Source organism: Notechis scutatus, chromosome 4, assembly GCF_049901735.1.
Source record: "Notechis scutatus isolate UNSWTSFEM ecotype Mainland chromosome 4, rNotScu1.2, whole genome shotgun sequence".
NCBI lineage: Eukaryota > Metazoa > Chordata > Lepidosauria > Squamata > Elapidae > Notechis > Notechis scutatus.
The window spans coordinates 114269810-114296762 of record NC_142012.1 but is presented as its reverse complement, the minus strand read 5'-3'; the positions used below and the strand labels follow the sequence as shown (position 1 = coordinate 114296762).

Sequence of the window (26953 nt, the reverse complement as noted above, 5' to 3'; positions counted from 1 at the left end):
GTGTGTGTATTTTGTACGGTTTTAATATGAGTGCAATCATGATGTCATGTATTCGTGTATGGATATGTATGTTTCATTACTGTACGGTTTTAATATGAGTGCAATCATGATGTCATGTATTCGTGTATGGATATGTATGTTTCATTACTGTCTACAAGAATGGCAGAGCTCTTCAATTTTTAGAGACTTCAGATCTTTTCTTCATTTGTGCTTGCTGAAGCACAAATTGTCTTTCTCCAACCACTATAGTAAAAGTTGATGGTATTTTCTCAAAGAGAAATGAATATTGATGGAGCTATGATTTGGCTTCATTGAATTTTAAATTTCCAAGGTTACTCTTGGAAAGAGAATTTTTTGTCTTAACTAGTTGTCAACCACTTAAAATCTTATTGTAAGTTATATAATGTGTGATAAAATTTAATTATCTTATAAATGTGATAAATTGTTGTCCTTCTTCAGTTTGTGGACTAAGTTCATGGTTGTCCCAGATATACTTTTTCAAAAGACAATTGGACTTCCTTTGTTTGTGCTTAAAGACATTTTGCTTCTCATCCAAGAAGCCTCTGCAGTTCTGAACTTATAGTTGGATGAGAGACGAAACATCTTCAAACAAAAACAAAGAAAGTCCAGTTGTCTTTTGAAAAAGCACTTTTGGAACACCTGGATCAGAGCCAAATTTTAGAGGAGTAACATAAAGATATAAGTAGTCCTCATATAGCAACTGCAATTGGTTTCAGTGACTGGGTCATTAAGTGAAGTCATCACTAAAATGAAAATCAGGTGACTGTGCTTACAATTTTATTTCAGCTTTGCTTTGCTTTGCAGTGTCAGAATGATACAACCGCAAAGAACTGGGTAAGCCCAAATGGCAAGAAAGTTTCTGAAATTCAACCCACAAGGAAGTTGAATAAAAGGGCAATCTTATAGTGTTTCCCCCCACACACACACACACACTAGTGGGAATGTTCAGTCCAGAGCCAGGATAATTAGCAAGAAGAAAATTATCTGAATTCATTTTAGCAGAAGAGATTACAAGCGAGTAAGCAGACAAAGAATGGGGAATTCAGATTGAAAGAAGTGTGCCAGTGCCAGTTGTTTCCTGCCTAGGAACAAGCAAAAGCCATCAGCATAAAACTGATTAGAGTATTACCATTTTCAGGTAGCAGTGCCACCGGGCCAGAGGGATCTAATCAGCTAATGAAGGTTAAGCTTGTTAACTCACAGCATTTTTTAGGGATGCACTGCATTGCATATAAAAGCAATTCAGGAAGAGATAGCTTGTTTAAGCAACCTCTTTGCTCTGGGGGATAAGGAGAAAACAGATGAGGCACGGGACAATGCAATACAAGTAGTTGTTGTTTACCAACTGCCTCATTTAACAAGTATTTGTTGTTTACCAACTGCCTCATTTAACAATCATTCCAAGTTACAACAGAATAATAATAATAAAAAGCTTTTCAGCCCTTGCACTTAGGATTATCACAGTATCCCCTAATCATGATTGCCATTCAGACCTTTCACAACCAATGTGCATTTATGACTACTGCAGTGTCCCACGGTGAAGTGATTACCATTTGTGTGCTTCATAACTGATGTGAAGAAGCAGTGATAAGCAAGCTTGTTAGAGAAGGTGGAGTTAGAACCGTAAGTCGTAGTACTGTGGTGTTTCACTTACTGACTGTGGTGTTTCTCTTAACAACTGAAAGGGAAGTGAGATCATATGCCATTACAGTCCATGATGTTTTGCTTAATGACCATAGTACTTAGTGACAGTCCCAATTGTGGTTGCTAAGGAAGGATTGCTATGAATACGTGACACACACACTATACAACATTCGTAAATTATACGTTCATCACCATTGTAATTGAAATGATCATTGTTTGAAACCTGTAGTTGGTTCAATTTATCTGGAAGGCAATATATTAGGGAAGGCTGGTATGAACATTTAAAATATTTTAAGATGAGCTGCCCTAAAGTTATCTGCAGTAAAATATTTATACCTACAAATACCTTAAATGAATGAATTTGGGGGGGGGGGGAAATATGAATGAAATTAATTGTTTTCAGACTTTGCTTTGTATACCCTCTAGCCAAAGAAGTCTGTTATGAAACAATTGGCTGCTTTTCTGATAAACCCCCATGGTCAGGAATACCTGGGAGACAGCTGTTTGGCTTACCAGCATCTCCAGAAAAGATGAATATCTCTTTCTCACTTTTCACAAAAGAAACTGGAAATCTCTCACAAGTATGATTATTATTATTAATATGATTATAATTTAGTTACTTTGCAAATATCTATTTTTCCCCTTTCATATAATCCAGTAACAGGTGGATTTATTTTTTAGACTCTGGATAATTAGATGTATAAAAATGCAGACTGAATAAAGAATTTTAAAATGCTAGTTGTAGATCAATGCAATTAAAGTTATTAGGACAGACATTGTCTGAGTTAATATTATTCAATGCACTGTTACCTAAAATATCAAAATTGGCTAAAAATATTTGCAACTGAGAATAAGAAAAAAGCTAACTTTTTAATAGATTGCCTGCAAGATCTGACCACATGACCTGATGACTGAGGCAAATCAGTGTTTTTTGTTGTTTTCTTGAATTCTGGATAACAGCAATAGAGTGATAGACTTGTTCCATGTGTTAGTCAGAGAAACTGTGAAGTTGATTGGTAAGTTGTCAATGGAAGAAGTCAGAAACATCTCTTTCTAATAGAGTCTATAGTTCAAGATACAGTTCATGTAGCTAAAAGATATATAGTATGTTGCTTCAGACTTTAAGACACAGCTTTTAGCAATGCCTAGACTTGGGAATGAATGGGCAAAACTATTGAGCCACTCATATATATTTATTTCTCATTAAAAATATGGAAGCTAGTTAATTTCGGCTTATGAAATATTAGAACCAAAAAAATATGTTACGTTCTTTGGTTTGAAAATGTTCGACCTTTGAAAGAATTTGTTATATCATTATCTTTAAATTCCCCTGCAGAAAATATTGTACAATGAAATATCAAGTCTCCAAAATTATAGCTTCTCCCCATTGAGGAAAACCCGCTTTGTTATCCATGGATATACAAGCACTGGAAAATATGGCTGGGTTGTGGAGCTGTGTTTGGTATGAGATTTCCTTATTCTGGGGGGGAAAGCAGGCAAAATTTTAATATGCGTCTTTTGCTTAACAAATATATGGTTTAAGTCATGGGGTGGCAAACCAGAGTCCTTCAGGGGACTGCTGTTATTCCAAACAACCCTCCAATGTTTTCATTGGTTGCTGTAAAATAACCATATTTATTTATAGTAATGCCCTTGGATCATTTGCTGGGTTTTATTGTTTTTCTTCCCTTTATGCAACTGGAGTGTTTTTATTTTCATGAGTCATAAGTTTTCAGTAGGCATATCTTACAGATCAGTTGTTGCCTACTCATAAAGCACTATGATGTTTATTATATGTGCTGATTTGCAGGAAATTGGTAGATGAGCCAGGACTGTGTGACTCGGGGCTGAATTACAAATCACTGTGGAACTTAAGAACTCAGTGACCAGGTATTTTTTTTAAAGATCTATTTTGTTGACATTAATCATCCAAATATATATTTTTTATATATCTCTTTGGTGCTATAGCTTCTGGTGGATGTGGAAGACATTAACTGTTTTGTTGTTGACTGGGAAGATGGAGCTAAATGCACCTATTTCATTGCTGGCAGCAATATCCGTGTTCTTGGAGCAGTGATAGCTAAATTTATCATTACTATGATGGTGAGATTTTAAGTTAAATATATTACAAAACATCAAAGGCAGAAATGACATACTATCAATCTATTTACCAATGTATCTGAATCAATTGTACAAAATAACTTAAAGTCATTTTATATATTAAAATAGGAATGTTTAGATCAAGCTCTAAGCCACGAGTCCCCAGCCTTGGCAAATTTAAGATTTGTGGACTTCAACTCCCAGAATTCCACAAGTCCACAAGTCTCAAAATTGCCATGGTTGAATAGCACAATGCATCTTTTCAGATGTTCAAATCTAGAATAAAACGAATGCTAATTTTTAAATGTTTCCCCACATTTATGTAGTGCAATTTTCTGCACTAATACCCTTCTTAAACATTTTGGAAATATTTAAGCACTAAAACTTCTCAAGAATATTTATATAAAAAAAATAAGCCAACAATATCAGTACTCCAAACCAAAGTCTAGTTCTAGCTGAAATTAGAAGCAAACCAATCAGCTACATCCTGGAACGAATATGTAGCTTATTCAATTGGTTTGAGGGCTTTTAAAAAGTCATTTTTGATACACCAGATTTAACTATGATTGAAAAGAAAAAAAAGTGGGTCAAAGTCTGGTTTGTGTATACTTTGAAGCTGAGTAGCTATAGAGAATTGTGATCAATGTAATCAACATCATTATGGTCCTAAAAATAGGTCACTATTATTACAATACATAAAAAATGCTGCTTCATCTGCAAATTGTAAGAATGCTATTTTAATTGCTAATCATTCTCCCCTTTTTGAATTATTAGAAAATCTATCGGTATCGTCCTTCCAACGTCCACCTCATTGGCCATAGTCTTGGTGCTCATACTGCTGGAGAGGCAGGAAGACGACTTCAATATGTTCGCAAAAAATCTCCTGCCATTGGAAGAATAAGTGGTATGCTACCAGAGTTATCACACATTGCAATCTTGATTGAAAGACAGGAAACCTTGAAGCAGAAGTCAATCAATCTGTGGAACTAAATCAGGTTAAAGGTAAAATAAGGATTCTGATGAGTCTCAGACTTCCTGTGACATGTGTAAAGTTTGGAGAATAATGGAGACCAGACATCTGACCAGTGACTTCAACTCTTTAATAACAGTAGATAGAACAGAACAGAGCAAGGCTATGGGCAGCAGTAACCCTTTTATAGGGTTGGCTGCTACCTTATTAACCAATAATATGTGCAACAAGTTCAACTAATACCCAATAAGAAGTGTCCTAATATGGGCCAATCAGGAACTTGCTATGGACCAATCCTTGTTCGTTGTTTAAGGACCAATCAGGTGTGCAGGCTTTCAAAACCCACTTTGCATTTGGGCTTAGTTCTTTTATTGATTCACAACACCCCTCCCCCTTGGGCTCCGTTTGAGGGGAGCTGTAACAAAATCCTCGAGATAGACAGGCCGTTTGGTCTGTCTGGATGATTTCCGTGGTTCCACCGGGTTTGGCCTAAAGTCCGGTTCCGGTGGAGCATTTGGATGATCTCTGTTAAGCTCCGTTTCGCTGCACGGAAATTCCGTGTTGCTTTCGTTGTGGTTGTCCCCACCAATCAGTGTTTCTTCGGGGGTTCGCAGTTCGGTTTCCCCCGTGTTCACGTTCCATGGGAAATTCAACTCCCTCCCTGCTTCGATTCCCGGTACTTCGCTGGGCCGTAGGGTTTCCGTTGGCCTGCTATCTGTCATATCGAAGTCAATTTCCTCGATATTTCCTCCCCCCTCAGTTGGCAAACCCGGGGAGCCATGGGCGCTGGGTGGTAATCTCGAACGGAGTTGGTCTATGTGGCGTTTCCACACCCTCCCATCGTCTGTTAGCAGGCGGTAAGATCTAGGCCCTGTGAGGTGGGTGACGGTTGCGGGTATCCATAAAGGGTTGCCGGAGAAGTTTTTTGCAAAGATTAAATCACCTACCTTAAATTCCCAGCATTTGCTGCTGGAGCCGAAAGGCTTTTCGGGTGCGTATGCGGGGTGGAGCCGGTCAAGGTGCGATCGTAGTTTCCCCCCCATGAGAAGTTCAGCGGGCGTTTTGTTGGTAACGCTGTGGGGCGTGATGTGCTGCAACAATAAAATTCGATTGATTTTTTCATTGATGGCGCCGAATTCCATTTTGTGGAGGGTCTTTTTTACAAACTGTACCATGCGCTCTGCACGTCCGTTCGCCGCAGGGTGCGCGGGCGAGGTTAGCGCATGGCGGATGCCCCGGTCAGCAAGATATTGTTCAAATGGTAATGCTGTGAACTGTGGGCCATTATCCGAGACGAGAACGTCCGGAAAACCATGTGTGGCAAATAACCTGTTTAATTTGTTGATAACTGAGTCCGTTGTAGTTGTGTTCATTCGATGGATCTCGAGCCAATTTGAATAGGCGTCGACTGTAATAAGGAAAGTGTGCCCTTTTGTAGGCCCCGCAAAGTCAATATGAATACGGGACCATGGTCCCCTCGGAGTTTCCCATTCGGTTGGGCTTGCTTTAGGTGGGGCGTTGCTGACGTCCTGGCAACGTTGGCAAGTAGCGATCCAGGCCTTGATTCTTTTGTCGATTCCCGGCCACCAGGCGTAGCTCCGTGCGAGTGCTTTCATCCGCACGATGCCCGGATGTCCGTCGTGCAATACCGCTAAAACAGTTCGTTGCAGTTTGCCCGGGATTACGACTCTATCGCCCCACAAGATGCAGCCCTTTTGGGAAAACAGTTCGGTTTGGCGGGCTTTGAAAGGCGCCCATTCAGGTGATAGTTGTTCTGTTGGCCAACCACGTTCAACCCAGCGTAGGATGTGTTGCAGGACCGGATCTCGTTTTGTTTCGAGGGCAATGTCTCTCGCCGTCAATGGCGGCGCGTGTAGAGTCTCAATTTGTAGCGTTGTGATGGTTGGGGCTGGATCTTCAACCGATTCTGGGAGCGGTGTTCTGCTCAATGCATCAGCGTGGAGAATTGATTTCCCCGGGCGGTGTTGCAAGGTGTAGTTGTACACCGCCAAGAATTCAGACCAGCGGGTCATTCTGGGGGACAATATATACGGGGTTGGTTTATTACCCGCAATAATCCCCAGTAGTGGTTTATGATCAGTAATTATTGTAAACGCACACCCATACACATATTCATGAAATCGTTTAACTGCAGCCACAATAGCTAAAGCTTCTTTATCCAGCTGACTATAATTTCTTTCAGCTTTAGCTAAGGTTCGCGAAAAAAACGCGACGGGAGCTTCTGCTCCGTTCGGTAAGACGTGGGCCAGGATTGCTCCAACCCCAAAAGGTGAGGCGTCACAAGTAATAGTTAACGGCAGAGTTTCGTTGTACTGCATAAGTACAGAATCAGAAGTTAGCAATTTCTTTACTTGTTGGAAAGCGTATTGTTCACGTTGTCCCCAAACCCACGTTGCTTTTTTGTCTAAGAGTCTATGTAATGGTTCAGCTACCGTTGCTTTATTGGGTAAAAAGACGTTATAAAAATTGATAAGTCCAAGGAACGCCTGTAGATCTGCCTTGTTCCTTGGAGTGGGGGCCTTCTTAATTGCCTTTAATTTGTCCTCAGTGGGATGGATTCCTTGACTGTCCAGGAGGTATCCCAAAAACTCTACCCTTTCGGTACATAACTGGCATTTATTTTTTTTGACTTTGAGGCCGGCGCTTTGGAACCTTTGTAAGACTATTCGGAGTCGTTTTTCTAGAATGTCTCTGTTAGGGGCGGCGATGAGTACATCATCGAAATATGGTACGACCCCTCTTATTCCTTGTAACAGCCTTTCCATTAAACTCTGAAAGATTCCTGGAGCGACGCTCACCCCAAACTGGAGCCGGTTGCATTTAAATGCGCCCCTATGCGTGACGATAGTTTGCGCCTCCGCGGTGGCTGGATCTACAGGCAATTGTTGATACGCCTGCGCTAGGTCTAATTTAGCGAAAACTTTCCCGCCGCCCAGGGAATGGAGCAGGTGTTGCACTACCGGCACTGGATATGCACTTTGCTGAAGTGCGTGGTTTAGGGTGGCCTGGTAGTCTCCGCAAATTCTCAGTGACCCATCAGGTTTGATAGGCGTCACTATTGGGGTTTCCCACCGGGCGTGGTCGGTGGGTTCCAGCATGCCCTGTGCTATTAGTTTATCGAGTTGTTCGTCGATTTTAGGTTTTAGGGCGAACGGCACCCGACGCGGCTTAAGGAGGATGGGTGCTACCTCAGGGTTCAGGTTAAATGAGATCGGGGTCCCCTTGTACTTGCCTAGTCCGTTCGCGAAAACGTCTTGGAATTCTTGCACGAGGGCTTCTTCCCAATCATTGCTCTCGGCACGGTGGACTCTGGCTACAGTGATTCCGAGCGGTCTGAACCATTGCAGGCCTAAAAGACTAGGCCGGTCATGGTCAACGACAGTCAGTGGCAGTGCGACGGTGCGGTCCTTGAAAGAGACTTGGAATCGGCGGGACCCGACAACGGGAATTCGGTTACCCTGGTAATCTTTGAGTATAACCCTTTGAGGGTTGAGGTCTTGGCGGCGAATCGTCGGAACGAGCTGTTGGAGCGTCTTCCAGGACACCATCGAGAGAGATGATCCTGAGTCCACCTCCATTACACAAGGTTTGTTTTCGATAGCGACCTTCACTCTGATTTTCCCGGCATCTAGGGATGTAGCGTGGCCTATGGTAATCGTCTGGTGGGTCTCTTCCCGCCTGGTTTCTTCCCGCCTGGTGGAAGTGGTGGACGGTTTGTTTCTGTAGGAGTGGCTTCCCCATTGGTGATTCAGTTTGTCTCGGGGTGTGCCGTTTAACCCTGAAGACTGGCATTCGGCCTGTCGGGGTTTGGAGTTGGAGTTTTGTTTGCTTCTGCAAACCTTTGCGATGTGACCTCTTTTCCCGCAAACGCGGCAGAGTGCGTCGAGGAATTTGCAGCTGGATCGTGGGTGATTCACTCCACATCCTGCACAAGGTCGAAGTGAGCGTTGTGTGAACTGGTCTCGTTCAGTTCGGAGTCGGTTGACCTCTTCCTCATCACTATCTGACGGGGACTCTAGGTCTTCGTGGTGAGTCGATACCGGTTGTCTCTCTGAGCGAGGCGAGGTATCATTGGCGAGTTGACGTAGCGGTGCGCTGGTGCGGCGCATTCGGGCTGCCGACTTCTTAGTTGCTTCTGCTGCAGTGGCTTCTTTAAGGGCATCGGTGAGGCTGATGTCCCCCTTAGCCGTGATTTTGCTCTGGATCGTGCAGTCTTCTAGGCCCAAAACTAGGCGGTCTCGGAGGGCTTCTTCTAAGTTAGAGAATCCGCAGAGGCCTCCAAGGTTTCGGAGGTCTGCGATGTAGTTGGCAAGGCTTTCGCCTTTCCGCTGGACCCTCTGGTAAAATTCATGCCTTCTGACTAAGGTTGGCACGGTGGGCACGTAGTGGGCCCGTAGCAAAGGCTCGAGGACGTCCCAGTCCATCGCTTTTACTTCGGCTGGCTTGGCAAGTGATTTTGCCATTTTAAACACGGTAGGCCCGCAGTGGGTTAGAAATACAGCTCTTTTTTTGCTGGCTGTTGCATCTTTCAAGTTGTTGGTCTCCAGAAACATCTGGAACCTATCCATGTACGACTCCCAGTCTTCGGTTTCTGGGTCGAATGGAGCGGGTGGTACGGCACCGCTGGCCATGTTGCCGTTGATAGTGCGTGTTCGACCACGTGCTCTGTTGGTTGCTCTGTAGATCAGTCAGCTCTTCGGTCTCCGCATCCCATCCTCGTCGCCAGTGTAAAGTTTGGAGAATAATGGAGACCAGACATCTGACCAGTGACTTCAACTCTTTAATAACAGTAGATAGAACAGAACAGAGCAAGGCTATGGGCAGCAGTAACCCTTTTATAGGGTTGGCTGCTACCTTATTAACCAATAATATGTGCAACAAGTTCAACTAATACCCAATAAGAAGTGTCCTAATATGGGCCAATCAGGAACTTGCTATGGACCAATCCTTGTTCGTTGTTTAAGGACCAATCAGGTGTGCAGGCTTTCAAAACCCGCTTTGCATTTGGGCTTAGTTCTTTTATTGATTCACAACAACATGCATTAAGCATCCTGCTTAAGAAATGCTGCTAATGTTTTCATAATCATATTTTCCATTATCCATTTTTTATATGTTTATAATGTGCCTTTTGAAATTGGGCATGTTGGTTGCAATTAATGCTGTCATGTGTGTGTTTGCACACACACATATACATATGCATACATATATATATATATATATATATATATATATATATATATATATATATATATATATATATATAATACAGATACATATACAACAGCATTAATCGCTGTTGTGGTTTGCCAGTGGCCTATGCAGATGGCAGCAGAATTGGACAGTGGGGAAGAACGGGAACCAGTCCAGAAGTCTGGCGAGGATTTGGATGAGGGTCCTGCATCAGATGCAGAGATGGAGGCAGGACCATCTGGAAGTGGTGTGCTGACTCCAGAGCCTCCAGAATCTGGCAGCAGCGAGGCAGAGGAACAAGGGGAGCCTGTTCCCAGTGCGCGTATGTGCAGAGCTGCTAGAAGGCAAGTGTAACTGAGACATAAGGGGTGACTCAGGAGTAAGGCTTGAAGGTGATTGTCCCTCCCATAAGGTATAAAAGACATGCAAAGGTAAAGAAACCTTTATAGGAAGCAAAGTCATTCGTTCTGTTCAGATTAATCCTTAGAGCTCTGTGTGGACTTTGTACTTCAGTTGGTTTTTTATAGTTCATTTGGCACTTTAGTTGTTGGCAGCAATTCAAAGGAGAGAAAGGTGGGTGCTTATCTCGAGGGGACTGTTTGGGACTCATTACAGGCTGGGAATGAACATAATTCCCAGCATTTAAATAAAACAAGGGTTGTTTTAACTAAGTGTGTGCTTAATTATGGTCTCAGGAAGCCATGGTCAGAACAATTGCAGCCAACATGCCCAATTTCGAAAGATAGCATGTAAGAGCCATGGTGGTGTAGTGATTAGAATGAAGCACTGCAGGCTAATTCTGCTGACTGCCAGCAGTTTGATTCTTACCGGCTCAAGGTTGACTCAGCCTTCCATCATTCCAAGGTCAGTAAAATGAAGACTCAGATTGTTGGGGGTCAATATTCTGACTCTATAACTGTAGGGGTAATGATCTGTTAGGTAGCTGCATTTTCTTTTTATCTATGTATTTTGGATATGTTTTATAATTTGATATAATCAATTGACTTAATAAAGTTCTTCTATTTTATCTTATACAATTTTATCATATTCTTTCATTTTAGCTTACCTACTATATTTTATTCTATTTTATCTCATGATAGCTTCACTGTATAATCTCACTTCACTGTACCTTATCTCATTTTATTTTATTTTACTGTGGCTTGTGCTCACATTTAATAGGGTCAATTGACTAAACAATAAAGTATAGCATATTTAATAAATAAATAAATTGTAGTCAACCTGATCTACCAATACTGTGTCACTGCAGCTATGATTTTAAAGTTCAGTAATATAGTTCTATGTACTTTATTTTAACTGAAGCAAATCCTATGGAAATGTTGATAGATTTAACATTGCCATATGAAAAATGTCAAGTGTTTTGATGATTGCACATCTTGTTTCTTATGCTAAATGGAATTAATCAAAATGCATTGCAATATAATGGACTTCTGTTATGTATTTTTATAGATTATCAGTCTATGGCAGGACTGTTGATGTGCATTTTGAATCCAAGAAGAATATGCATGCATGTCTGCATATATATTCCAATTCATTGTGGTGTTATTATTATTTTTTCTCGATTTAGGTTTAGACCCAGCAGCAATTGGTTTTGAAGGATTCTCTAAGATGGTCCGGCTTGATCCTTCTGATGCTGGATTTGTGGATGTCATACACAGCAACGGTGCCCGATTTCCTTTAGGTAAATGCAGGGATGGGATTCAAAAATCCCAGCAATTGGTTTGCTGCCTGGTTGCTGGGTAGGCATGGCCATGGTAAGCATGGCCTACTGGAACTTCCAGGAGGGACCTTTTTCACCCTTCCAAGAGTCTGGAGGCTTCCCTGGGCCTCTGGGAGGGTGAAAACGACCCTCCCCAGGTCCTGGAGGCCCTCCGGAAGCTGGAAACAGGCCCATTTCCGGACTTCTGAAAGGCCCGTTTTTGCCCTCCCAGAGCCTCTGCATGCACTTACCTTAATCAAAAATAAGCCATGTGAAGACTCCTGGGAGGAGTGGGGTGGGGTGGGCAGGGCCAACTGGTCAGTTGAAATACTGGTTCGGTGAACCAGATGAAAATTTAACATCCGGTTCTGCTGAACCAGTCCGAACCGGTAGAATCCCACCCCTGGGTAAATTGGCAGATACAACTAAATTTTGTGATAGAAGCAATTACAGTGATTAATCATGTAACATATTTTGATTTATCACAGGACTTGGGATGTTTAATGCCACTGGTGATATGGACTTTTATCCCAATGGTGGAAAGTTTATGGTTGGATGCAATGATGCAAAACAGGAACAGGAACAGGAACAGGGAGGTAACCCTATCCTCATTTTCCTAAAGTTAACCCTCATCTTCAGCATTTACATTCATAAGCATTATACTGCCAATAAAACTCTAATCCAGACTGAGTCTTTTCGGATAGGGTAGATGAATTGCTCTGTTCCTGCCCATCAGGATTGGGTTGCAGGTTCTTTTGGATTCAGAAGCAATGAGCATATCAGTATGAGTACTTAAGGCTTTATTCCAAGGCAATATGAGAAAATAGCATAATGTTCAGAACTACTAAAGGTAAGAAAGAAAAGAAGAAAGATTGTAGGCCCCTTCTGCTAATAAGGGAACTCCAAAATGATAACAGAGAGCAAACTCCTTCAAACCAATGACTATTCAGTGCCATTCCAATGAAGTCTCCATCTCATGGGGGTTTCTGACAAGTTAATAACAAGTAACTTCATCTGATTTGGTTCAATAAGGATACAGAGGAAAGGTTTCCCTTACCTTGTTCTTGAAGTGCTGTGCCTACTCCTGCCAACAATGAGGCCATTCTAAGGTTAAGGAATATTTATTTATACTAGGCAATTTATAGCAAGGATGAGACAGATCATTTCCCTCTACATGGTGCTTCATACCAAGGACAGAAACAAACAGATAAATGTTTAATTCTATAATACTGTACATATTCAAACATTAAATAAAACTATGACATTCTATGCACCATGTACCAGAGAGAACCACTTTCCAATTCCTCCCTATCAATCTTGTAACAAAACCACCATTACTACACTGGATATTCACACCTTAGAGGCCTCACTGACAATTAGCAAGAGAATTTACTTGACGAATAATGAAAAACAAAACGAAATAATGGGCACAAATCCCCAGCAAACTGGAACAAATATCATTTGAAACAATAATCTTCTAAAAAATAAAAAATGTTTTGGGGCACTGAGCCTGTACTCTTTAAAAATATTACTTTGTCTGCCAAGGGATTCAGGACATGACCTATGAAATCATCCATGGAAGAAAAGATAGAAAGAGATTTATGTGTTATAGATATTTGAAGCCTCACCAATTTAATTTCATTTTCCACTGAAAATCAAAGTGCTATTATTTCAGTTTGATGGCATTTTGGTGTGACAATCTTGAGAGGCTCTGGTGGTCCAACAAAGAGGGTGAAAAGGCCACATTTAGCCTATTATGCAGCACATAATTTTTACTAAACAAGTTATCTTGGACGTTTATCGGGCTCTCAACCAATAGCTACCATGATATTCCATTATAATTCTTTCTCCAACTAATCTATTCATGCTCACAATTATGGACGCATTTGATTTTTATTCCACCTCTTCTTCATGAACTTAAGGTGTTGTACATATCAGTCCCTTTGTTACTTTTATCCTCACAATAATAACCCCTGTGGCGTAGGGTGGGCTGAAAGATAGTAAATTAGAAATGAGAGTTTTTAATTAAAACAAGTCACTTGCAGCAGACAAAGTAGAACAAAGTGACATTGTGCTTAACTTTAGCATCTGTTTTCATCCTGAATGGAATCAGGTTTCCATTATATTGCAAGCAATTAAAAAGTTCTTTCTTTTACTAGAGATTGCTTCGGTTGGAAATTGCCATCACTCACGAAGCTACGAGTACTACAAATACAGCATTCTCTACCCTAGTGGGTTCCTGGCCTATCCCTGCAAATCATATAAATCTTTTCAAGCGGTAAGCATGCTATTCTGCTGTGGTTCAATCCAATTAGCTTCTTTAAATAGGTTCATTCAAGGTATAAGCATAATACTATATGCTGGAGTTCATTTGTATTAAAGTTCAACATAGCTAAAGAACAAATCCACATTTTTAAGGAAAAAGAAATCCATAACCTCTAAGCTTTTGTTCTTGGAATCAGGCCTCAGCTATGTGACATGCCACAAAGTGATGAATGTGTTCACACAAAACATTTTTATCACCGTCAAATAACCACCAGTTCCAGGTTTGAGTAGGAAATTCCTCTCAATGAATTACTTTTCTCTTGCACACCATTATCTTCTTGTAATGGCTGTTTCTTCTACTCAGTTCCAGAAAGCTGGACTGAGTTAGTGTGCCTGCTACAAATGTAAAAGGATTAGCTGCAAGCCACGGACAATCTAGTGGGCAACAATGGATATCCTATCAAAAAGGGGGTGTTGGCAGGTGTCATCACCACTTTCCCATATCTAGTATCTGGAATAAATCTATCTTACCAGGGGTCATCCAATCTTGGCAACTTTAAGACTTGTGGACTTCAACTCCCAGAATTCCTCAGCCAGCTTTGCTGGCTGAGGAATTCTGGGAGTTGAAGTCCACAAGTCTTAAAGTTGCCAAGGTTGGAGACCCCTGTATACAAACCACCTTCCTGTGATCTCATGTTTTAGAAATTAAACCTTCACCTTAACCTTTTCCTGCTAGTGGGTTAATGGGAGGGGAAGGGAGGCATTAGTAATAATGAATAAATAAAAACAACCCAGGCAGCCAACAGAGCTGAAATACACATAGTCTTCAACTTACAACAGTTCATTTAGTGACCATCGAAGTTACAACACTGAAAAAAATGACTTATAACCATTTTTCACACTTGCAGTGTCTCCACAGCCACATGATCAAAATTCAGGCGGTTGGCAGTTGATTCATACTTATGACGGTTGCAGTGTCTGGGGTCATGTGATCTCATTTTGTGAACTTCTGACAAGCAAAGTCAATGGGGAAGCCAGATTCACAACTGTACTATTAATTTAACAACTGCAGTGATCCACTTAACCATTGCGGCAAACAAGGTTATAAAATGGGGAAAACTCACTTAACAACTGTCTCACTTAGGAGCAGAAATTTTGGGTCTTAGATGAGGACTACCTGTAATCACATATAAGAATTGCAATTTGAGGTGCTAAGCCAGGATAGCAGTGCATACTTGAACTTACAATAAAGATTATAGTGGGAAAGACTTGTCAAGACTTAAAAAAAGCCCAATCATTAAAAAATAAAGAATCCTTAACCTATTATAACAATTGGAATCCTAGGTACAATTGACTAAATCAAAGATAGACTACTTTGAGAAAAATTGTAGCCAAGGGCTACCTAAGCAGAGTGAATGAAAAGTACCGCTGACGATATACTTGAAGAAGAAAGGATCTTACAGACAGTCACAAAAATATGGTTTTATTTTAACTGTTTTCCCCATTCTATCCCCCACTTCCCTTACCCTTCCCTCTCCTCCCTCATTTGCCCTTCTCTCTTTCCCTCTTGGCCTCTGCCAAGGCCTGTTTGCTTTCTCTTCTGTATATAATTTGTAGATGTGTTGTTTTTAATGGTAAAATTAATAAAGTTTTTCTTAAAAAAAAAAAAAGCCTTTGGAACCAATCTATTTATTTTATCCTAGGGAAATTGCTTTCCATGTCCCACAAAAGGCTGCCCAGTAATGGGTCACTATGCTGATCAATCCCATGATAAACTGAAGAAAAGCAATCAAAACTACTATCTAAACACAGGGTTTAAGGAGCCCTTCACCAGTGAGTACATAAAGTATATGTGATATATTCCATGTAACCAGCAAATCTGCAAAGAAACCTACTAATTTAGGATTGATGCAGTACTAGGGTCATGTTTCTGAAATTTAAAGCTGTATAAGGAGCTATAACTTTCCATTTGTTACATGTAGTACGAAATGCATGTTCATGCTGACAAGATTGGAAGAAATTGACATGTTTTCTTACCTGGATGCCTTCATGGACATCTCACTTCTGTGTTTGAGGTTGTAAGGAATATATGACTAAGTTTACACCCAATTTCTTCTGACCAATCTGGAAATTTTAACTACAGTAAATGATTAACTATCACACTAGAGCAATTACTTATTCTATCTGGTCATATATGCAAACATAGCATACATATATTGTAGGAGGCAGTTCTAGTCTCTAAATTTGGAAAGACAGACTGTCAAGATTTATCATCCAAGGAAAAAATAATCCTATTAGAATTTCAAGACTAAGCAATTAATCTTTTTATATACAGGATGAGTAATAAACATGTTTAAGGAGAGTCCCAAAAGTGCTTTTTCAAAAGGCAAGTGGACTTTGTTTTTTCTTTGAAGATGTTTTGCTTCTTATCCAAGAAGCTTCTTCAGTTCTGACTGAACTGAAGTCAGAAAAAACAAAGTCCAGTTGCCTTTTGAAAAGCACTTGTGGGATAACCATGACATGGATGACTGAGAATCCCCATAGACATACAGATTTAACAGATAATCAGAATTGGAAGGGACCTTGTAGGTCATCTAGTCCAACCCCCCCCCGCCCAAGCGGGAGACCCTACACCATTTCTGACAAATGGCAGTCCAATCTCTTCTTGAAAGTCTCAACTGATGGCGCTCCCACAACTTCCAAGGGCAAGCTGTTCCATTGGTTGATTGTTCTCACTGTCAGAAAGTTTCTCCTTGTTTCTAGGTTAAATCTCCCCTTGTTCAGTTTCCATTCATTATTCCTTGTCTGGCCTACAGGCACTTTAGAAAATAGCTTGACCCCTTCCTCTCTGTGGCAGCCCCTCAAATATTGGAAGACTGCTATCATGTCTCCCCTGGTCCTTCTCTTCACTAGACTAGCCAAGCCCAGTTCCTGCAACCATTCATTGTATGTTTTAGCCTCCAGTCCCCTAATCATCCTGGTTGCTCTTCTCTGTACTTTTTTCTAGAGTCTCAACATCTTTTTTATAATGTGGTGACCAAAACTGGATGCAGTACTTTAGGTGTGGTCTTACTAAGGCTTTATAGAGTTGTATTAGTACTTTCCTTGATCTTGATTGTATCCCTCTGTTACTACAATTTAGGATTGCATTAGCTTTTTTGGCTGCTGCTGCACACCGCTGGCTCATATTTAGCTGGTTGTCCACTAAGTCTCCAAGATCCCTCTCACAGTTACTGCTATTGAGCCTGGTTTCACCCAGTCTATATGTGTACTTTTGGTTTTTCTTGCCTAAGTGTAGGACTTTACTTTTCTCTACATTGAATTTCATTTTGTTAGATATGGCCCAGTGTTCTAGTCTGTCAAGATCCATCTGGATCTTGAGCCTATCTTCTTGGGTGTTAGCTATTCCTGCCAGCTTAGTATCATCTGCAAATTTGGTAAGTTCCCCTTCTATTCCCTCATATAAGTCATTAATGAAGATATTGAAGAGTACTGGGCCTAAGAGGGAACCTTGTGGCACCCCACTGCTTACTTCCCTCCATGAAGACCCATTAAGGACTACTTGTTGAGTACGGTTTGCCAGCCAGTTGCGAGTCCATCTAGTGGTGGTGCTATCTATTCCACTTTTTTCTAGCTTATTAAGAAGTAGGTTGTGGTCTACTTTGTCGAATATTATGTCCACAGTATTTCGCTGGTCTACTAATTTAGTCACTATGTGAAGAATGAAATAAGATTGGTTTGGCATTATCTGTTTTTAACAAACCTGTGCTGACTGCTAGTTATTACTTTACTTGTTTCTAGATGTTGGCAGATCTGTTTTTTTTATAATCTTTTCCAGTATCTTCCCAGGTATTGATGTTAGGCAGATTGGTCTATAGTTTCCTCGGTCTGTTTTTTTCCCCTTTTTTGAAGATGGGAACCACATCAGCTCTTTTCCAGTCCTCTGGTAGTTCCCCGGTGCTCCAGGATTTTTGAAAGATATGGTGCAGTGGTTCTGAGATGACCTCTGCCAGCTCCTTTAAAACTCTGGGATGTAATCCATCAGGCCCCGGTGATTTGTTTTCATCAAGATCAGACAGGTGTTCTCTTAGTATTTTTTTGCTTGTTTTAACTTTTATTTCTGGTCTGTCTTTTACAGTTATGTTTTTGGTGGGTTGAGCTATAGTTTCTTTTTGCGTGAAGACGGATGCAAAGAATGAGTTAAGCAGTTCTGCTTTCTCTCTGTTGCCTGTTACTTCCTTGCCATCTTCTCTCTTTAGTGGACTGACTGTTTCCTTGATTTTTTTCTTGTTATTTATATGTTGGAAGAAACTTTTTTTTATTATCTTTGACTTTTGTTGCAAGTCTTTGTTCATTCTGAGCCTTTGCTGTCCTGACTTTGTCTTTGCAGATTCTAGCTATCTGCTGATATTCTGCCTTAGTTGTATGTCCTTCTTTCCATTTTTTGTACTTGTCCTTTTTTTCTTTCAATTTGCCAGAGAGATCTTTGTGCAGCCATGCTGGTTTCTTCTTGGATTTCTTGTTTTTCTTTCTCAGTGGTATTGGGCTTCTATGATCATACTTTTTAGAGTTTCCCAAGATTCTTGAGTTGTTTTCCCCTTTAGGATTTTCATCCATGGAATCTTTCCCAAGTTCTCTCTGAGTTTATTGAAATCAGCTCTTTTAAAATCCAAGACTCTGGTGTCATTATGTTCTGTTGCTTTGTTTGTGTTATGTTGAATTCTCGTATGACATGGTCACTCTCACCCAAGGTTCCTGCAGTTTCAACTCCCTCTATCACTTCTTCTCTGTTTGTAAGAATTAAGTTCAGTATGGCTGTCTCTCTAGTTTCACCCTCTACCTTTTGGACAACAAAGTTGTCAGCTAGGTTGGTTAGGAACTTATTTGATTTCTCACTTGGTGCAGACACACACACTCACACACACACCAAAATAGTATATTTTTCTGTATGAGATCCGTAATGGCTTGTCTATAAGAGATTCTTACCTTCTTCAGAAAAAGAAATTCCTTCCTCATTGGAATATTCTGCTTGGTGTCCTTTATTGAAATCTCCTCTGATGCCACACTGCATTCTTTTCAGTACTTCACTATTTCCCAAGGCAATTGAAATTTGAATTCTGAAGAGAGAACTATCTGGCTTTACAACATTTTTATGGTGCTAAATATCTCATTTTTATTTCAATTGTGCAGAAATCCACTTCTGAATGAAGGTGTAATGTTTAGTTTTTTTAAAAAATGTTTATTTTAATAATACATAATTAAAATCTTGTTTTCACATTCCAGCCCATTTCAAAGTGTTATAATTGAGGATGAGGAAAGATTTTAAATTGAGTTTGTGACTAAGATTACCATCAGTTAAGACAAAATAGGTAATATCTTCTCTTAAAACTATATTTCCTCTAGGATAATCTGCCAGATGGGATGTACTGATAATGAGCTGGAGAAATTAAAGCCCTGGAAATATTATTTATTAAAATATCTTAAGATTTTTTAAAATTATAAGCTTTTTAAATGATTATTTTTTTCTTAGTTCTTATTTTCATTTCATTAACAAAAAAAATGAATATTCCTGCCTAATTGTATTTCATGCCTAGCCATTTTGCATTTATTTAACTGCTGCATTTACAACATATATGTCATATTACCTAGGTTGGCGATATAATATATCTGTCAAACTAAATGGAATGAAAAATGTGAAAGGAGAAATATATATAGTTTTTCACAATAAAAATGGAGATATGAAAGAATATCCGATTATGAGGTATACTTCATGCTTTCTTGTTGTGCAGATTTTTAGTTTTGCTAATTTTAGGAATAATCATATCAATAATTCAGTTAAGAATTTTTCATATTTGTCACATATAGAATACTTCCAAAGACTTCTATACATCCTAACTCTTAATTCAAGGATTAGGTCTCTTCTATGAAATAACATATTAAAAAGGTAATAACATACATTATATATGATGTACAAAAAAAATAAAAGAGGTGTGAAGTGAAGAAGTTAGGAATGCTGTCCTTTTTCAAAAATAAATGTAGTTTGTAAATTTGGCTTTAGAGCTGATGAAATGAGCTACAGAATCAGCTTTTAGGATGGGGACAATGGAAATGGAAAAGCTTTCATAGTGAACTATGACGTCTTATAAGTTACAAAACAAATTGTATAGCTTTAGCAGATTGTTTTATAAAGTTTGTTGTGTATTGTCAGGGAATTGTGGAGCAACATGAAATCAGAGACACTGACACCAACTTGTAGTTTTATATAAATAAATTTATATTTACAGCAGATAAGATAGTCAGGAACACAAGAACATCATGAGGTAAATCAAATGGCATACAGAGCACACACGGAAAAAAAAGGCGGAGGGGAAAATGAAATTCTCCCTTTATACCCACAGCAACCAATCATAGTGTAGATTGCCTCATGCATGAGCCAGCACTCTCCAATCAATCAATTACAATCGTGTGTTCTGGCACATTGTACACTTTATGGTTCCAGATACTAAATTAAATATCCTAACCCTCATCCAATCTGAATTATCTGATTGATATAAATTGTGAATGAGCAATATTAATACCACAGCATAATTAATTGTGATTACAATTAATTATAATTAATTAATTGTAAAAAAAAACAACCTGTCCAGATGCTCTGTAATTTCTTCAATCACATTTTTACAGGGGCAGCCTTAAGCAAGAACAAATCTATTCAAAGCTCACAGATGTAGAAATTAATCCAGAAAATGCGTCAAGAATTGAGTTTGTTTGGCACAAGCAATTATTTACTTTCTTTTGGGCTCAACTAGGAGCAGAAAAAGTAAATCTTACCCGTGGGCAAGATGGGCGTAAGTAAGTATAGCCATTCTGATACTTAATTTTCATGATTAAATTCATTTGATAATCCAGGAAGAAATCATTTCTATCTGAGCAAGTCTGGGACCTGAGCAAGGATGGATTTAAACATACTGAAATCCACTGATTGTGGTGGAGGGAGCTATTGATCTGCTGTTTTGAAACGCAAGAGTGAATACAAAAGCATGAACTACATGCCCTCTTGCGATATATGCAGTGAAACTTCTTTTTACTTTGTTTATTTGTTAGCTGGTTATGTTCAAGGTGGGTTATTGTAATGATAAAAATATTGATCGATCGATAAATAATCAATAAAATTGAGAAGCAACATCTCTGAAACAATGCAAAATAAGAACAACCTATACGTTGTAGAGATTTTCAGTCCAGAATATATTTCCAATAATTTCTCCTTTGTCACCTCCCAAAACATTTCTAGAGTTATGAATGGGGAAGAAGGCTCAGAAAGTTTAGCAAGAAGGGTTCAGAGAACCAAGTTTTCTTCTGATAAAGTAGCCTAGACTTTCTGTCATAAGAACCCCCTGAACATTTTGTAATGTGCATTGTCGCATTATAAATCTTTCTTCCTTTAGTCCTGTCAAAAATCTAAATCTTTTCACCTTTGTATACAGACATGGATTAAGGGATGGAAAAGAGATGTTAACATAGCAAATGTAGATTCATATAAGGATTTTTTTTTCTTCCCCTTCTTCCAGGACTTCCTTTTGTGGCCATGGAACAGTAAAATATGAAGTTCCTCAAATGCTTACATCTTGTTGAACACAATAAGAATCATAGTCATAAATTGTAACAGTAACGAGGAACAGCTTCTTCATGTGGCCTTGATGGTTTAAAGTATGACTTATTAGAATAAATCTTCTGTCATTTTTTCATCATCTCAGCTTAGAACACAAATCATCATAATTGTTTTAGGTATAATAAAACAATAGATATAAATATATTATAAATATTTAGGTATCAATTTCTGTCTCAAAAGAAATAAAATAGGCATAAAGTGTGTGTGTGTGTGTGTGTGTGTGTGTGTGTGTGTGTGTGTGTAGAAGGGGGTGGAAACAAACTATGAACAGAAAAAAATAATAATGAATGCTGCTTAGGGTATGGAGTATCTTTACTTGACAAGATACTTCTATGTAACTTTGCTTTTTGATTTTATCCATAGATTCCAAGACGTTATGTGCTCTGATGAGTTTATAAGGTGTAATGTGAACAGTGAGAATTTGCATCTTTCTGTTCCTTCTCAGAGGTTTTGTTTAGACTCAGGTTGTTGGGGGCAATATGCTAATTCTGTAACCTGCTTAAAGAGGGCTGTAAAGCACTGTGAAGTGGTAGATAAGTCTAAGTGCTATTGCTATTGTTATTTCCCTGCTTCATAGTACAAAGAATGTATTTATCAGTTTTCTTCATTTAGGTATACATAGCAAATAAAACATTAAAAATTGGATTCATGGTTCCTTCTACCTATCCCCAGGCTTATTCCCATGCTTTCTTTTTTTAACAGTTTATTTATATATTTTCACATGATATACATAGGTGCTTAGTGAACAGAGTACTCTGGGTCATTTTATTTATATGTAATAATACTTTTCCCATTCCTAATTTCTATCTCTACTATCCAACCATTTGTAAGAAAAAGTCCCATGTTTGAAAATGCTCTGTCTTCTTTTTCTTTTATTTTTAGTGTCAATCTGTCAATTTTTGCACAATCTAATTTTTTTTTAATTACGTCTCCTTTGTAGGTGTTTCCTCATTTTTCCAGTACTGTGCAAATACAATTCTTGCTGCTGTCAAAACATGTAATATTAAGTATAAATTCCCTTTATCATACTTTTCTGGTATTATACCTAACAAAAATATTTCTGGTTTATAATCTGCAGTATGTATTGCTTTAACATTTTTTCGAACCATGTATGTATATCCAATATGTCTTTGCTTTTACGCATGTCCACCAGATGTGATAATACATATCCAATGTCTAGTTACATTTCCAACATCTGGAGGACATGTTTTTAAAGTGGCCAGTGGTAAATGCCACCTATAAAACATTTTATATAAATTTTTCTTATACATAATTGCCACTGTCAACTTACAAAAACTTAACGTTTTTGACATTTGTCTAGTTCTATAGTGTATCCAAAAAAATTTGCCCAAACTATAATTGTCTCTTTTACCTGTTCATCTTCCATTTTCAAGCTTAGCAGAAAATTATACATTTTCTTTATCAACTTTTTGTCTACCCCTGCTTTCTTTTAAATCTTTCCCATAGCAGACCTTCCTGACATTAAAAAAATTGAGTCTTTAAGGAAGTTTTCCAACATCAGAATCCCTTCACTAATACTTGATCTTCTATGTGATCTTAAAGGGCAAATTCAGTGAATCCTGTGGAGAGCTTTCTAAAGCCACAGGATTCTCATCTTAATACTTATTGTGACTTTTAAATGTCAAGATACTTTGCTTTAGATGCCATGGACTTAAACCTTGTTTTCTTATTCATTTGCACCTTCAAACTAAAAAAACCTACGACTATTGCAATCTTTTGTCTGGGCCTCATATTAAGCTCTAGTTAGACTTCTGGGTCACTGCATTCAGGGAAAATATGTGCCTGACATTTGGATACAGTTGCGTAGCTATTGTAATGGTTAGGCGGCTCTGAAATAATAATGTGTCTTGCCTTCCACCTATCTCCCAACAAGAAGTTGGATCAACAAATCAGCATGCAGGAAGGGCAGCTCCACACATGGAAGATTTGGAAGTGTTGACCCATCTGCAATCATCTGCAACCTACGCTTACCCATCAACCCCTTTGCAGCCTAGGTATGCGTTGACGCCTCTGTGCAGTTGCAGACAAGTCTAAATCAAGCTTTAGAAGCTACGAGTGGTTGATAGCAAATGTAACAACTTACAAGAAATTATTTGCTTTCACACTTTGTTATTCTTATTTGATATGTACTACCTTGTTGGATTTTAATAGAAAGTCCTGACAGAAAATAATTTCTCTCTATACCAGAACTAGAGAAAAGAGTAGGTATGTAGCATGAATATTGTTGTCACTGTAGAGAATAAAACTAGTATAGTATTATTTCAAAATCTATGTGAATTACAACAGTCCTGAAATTCCAGACTGTCCATGCTCCTATACCTGCCTCCCTACTGCAACTCACAAGGAAGCATTGAATATGTCAGTGTTTTTCAGGGTGGAACCACACCTTCAGATTGGCCAATCATCAATGTGGGCCACTCACTGAACAGAAAAAGATGATGTCATCCATCTTAAATGTACTGATCACAAATGAGGAACAAACACAGGGATAGTGGGACAGTAGGTACGGTAGTATGTAAAGAACTTCCTTTACTTAGCTCTCAGCATTTGCCCTATGGTCAAAAGACTCCTAATGTTCAAAGAGACAATGAGTCACCAACATTTTTTCGCAATGATAATCTAAACCACTCGTGTCCAACCTGCAGCCTACAGTCCATGTGTGGCCCTGGAGAATTAGAATGCAGCCCCACAAGATTGTCGAAAATATTTTAAAATAAAAGAAGTTGTTATTTATACACATTAACAATAGTATATATTTTATATATATTATACTGCATATAGCCCAGGACAATTCCTCTTCACTCAATGTGTGTTGGGCACAAAGTTGGACAACCATTATCTAAAATCTGGAAAACATAACATACATAGAATGATAATAATTTCAGGTCCTGCAAATGTCAAACTTGCCAGGCATTTTCAAGGTTGCCACATACTATTTGTACTCATTGCACTGCAACAGTTATGCATTGAATTACTTCAGCTTTCTAAATGGCCCGTGATATCATTTTTTCAAGAAAAAAGTGTCACTTTATTTTGTTTTAAATTTACCTGTAATGGCCAAGCATTTGAAAATATGCAGTTGGAACAGATTGGAAAAAGCTCACATGATCAGAGGTGGTGATAAAATGATATCTTAAATTATATAATAGATGAAGCACTCTTATTTTGTGAATGTTGCCATAGGATAAAAGCTTCTTGAACAAATTAATAGGTGTACGGATAGATTCTGGACTGATTAGGTTCGGTTGAATGATAGAATCACAGAATCATAGGGTTTTGAAGGTCTAGGTCAACTCTCTGCCCAGAATAAATGATAGTCCTTTAAAACAAAAAAACATCTTCTGATGATGGACCACAGTCAGGCTCACATTCAAGTTAACATTTTACTATGAATCAGTACTTCAGGAGGCAGGCTGTGTTCCATTGCTTAGTGGCTGTCATAGAGCATGACATTTCATTGTAAAGCTAAAGTTTGGATCTCTCACTGTAAAGCTTCCACCTATTGGTTCTTATCCTACCCTCCAGTGCTATGTACAATAAATCCACATCCTTTTCTCTGTAACTTCCCTTCATTTAATGGAAGAGCAACAAAGATGATTAGGGGACTGGATGCTAAAACATATGAAGAATGGTTACAGGAACTGGGCATGGCTAATCTAGTGAAGAGAAGGACCAGGGGAGACATGATAGCAATGTTCCAATATTTGAGGGGCTGTCACAGAGAGGAAGGGGTCAAGCTATTTTCCAAAGCACCTGAAGGAATAATGGATGAAAACTGATCAAGGAAAGATTCAACCTACAATTAAAGAGAAATTTTCTGACAGTGAGAATAATGAACCAATGGAACAGCTTACCTTCGGATGTTGTGGGAGCTTCATCTCTGGAAGCTTTCAAGAAGAAACTGGAAAGAAATGGTGTCAGAAATGATGTAGAGTCTCCTGCTTGGATGGGCAGTTGGACTAGATGACCTACAAGGTCCTGTCCAACTGTTATTCTGTAAGGAAGACAGCTATCATGTCTTTCCTTAGACTTCTTTTCTTTAGGTTTAACATACCATAAATGTTCTTTGTGGGATATAATCTCCAAACCCCATGACTATCTTTACCATCCTCACTGACCTTATTGTATTTTGGCAACCAGAACTGGGCACAGTGTTTCAAGTGTAATCTGAACAGTGCAGCATAGAATTATACTCTCACTTCCTGTTATGTTCCTGTTATGACTCTAGACTTCTATTAATGCAGCCCCAAATTGCACAGACTCTTTTGGGAGCTATATCACATGGCTGACTCATGCTAAATTTGTGACCTCTCAAGACACCAGTTCTTCTCATAAGTACTATGTTCTTGTACCTGGCTCTCTGGTTTTTCCTGCCTAAGAACAGAACCTAACATTTCTCATCACTGAACATTTAGTTGAATAATCATGTTCATATCTGTTAAGATCCTTTGGAATCTTGAAAGTATATTTCAGAGTGTTAGTAATTGCCCCAGCTTTGTGTCATCCACAATTTTATGAGACTCTTTATTCCCTCATTTAGATCAAGAGAGGATGTTGAATTAAGGTATTAAAGAGTCCTGGACGCAAGACCAAAATCTGAGGCATCCCACTGTACACTTCTGTCCATATGGACATACCGTGTTTCTCATATAATAAGGCCGGGTCTTATTTTTTTTGAGCCCCGAAAAAATGGCTAGGCTGTCTTTTCGGGGGTGAATTAATTCTCCCCCTTGCATCTTCGGACAGGCGGTGACGGCTTGGATGTTGACCTCGGCGTTGGTGGGGCACTTCGTATCAGGGTCAACATAGGCAGCACCATATCCGGGTGTGCAACAAAAGTACTTCCTAACGGCAAGCCCCCCACCAATCCCCCCATTTCGCATGTTTTAATATAGGCCTTAATTTGGGGAGAGGGGCTTAATTTCAATTCATGCCTATAAAACATGCTGGGACTTCCTATTGGGGGAGGCCGTATTGTTGGAGAAACAGGGTAGATCCTTAAAGTACCATGCATTCACTATGATTATCAAGCCACTTATGAACCCATATAATAGTGGACCATCGATTCCAAACTTTTCAGTTTTTCAAAAAAGAGTTTATGACCAACCTAATGAAATCTAAGTATACTTCATCTTCAACCTTCTGTTGGTCCACTAACTTATTCACACTATCAAAGAAAACAATGTTTGTCTGGCACAATCTGTTCTTTTTTTTTTTTTTTTAGCAGAACCATTCTGGTTTCAGGTAATCATTTATAAGTTCTTGCAAATCCACTGCTTGATTATTTCCACACACACCCCAGGATTTTCCCTGGTGTTGGCATTTAGAACCATCTGTC

General features: G+C 39.1%; 1 protein-coding gene across 1 annotated transcript; it reads left to right on the top strand.

The window, feature by feature from the left end:
* Positions 1–2093: 2093 nt before the first annotated feature.
* Positions 2094–21820, top strand: LOC113412740 (pancreatic lipase-related protein 2-like). Its single transcript, XM_026668538.2, has 11 exons — positions 2094–2246; positions 3002–3127; positions 3634–3768; positions 4540–4669; positions 11532–11645; positions 12152–12259; positions 13823–13941; positions 15632–15761; positions 19578–19689; positions 20610–20777; positions 21494–21820. Exons 1-11 carry the CDS (start codon positions 2196–2198, stop codon positions 21555–21557), a joined length of 1257 nt encoding a protein of 418 aa, XP_026524323.1. The 5' UTR covers positions 2094–2195; the 3' UTR covers positions 21558–21820.
* Positions 21821–26953: the final 5133 nt, after the last annotated feature.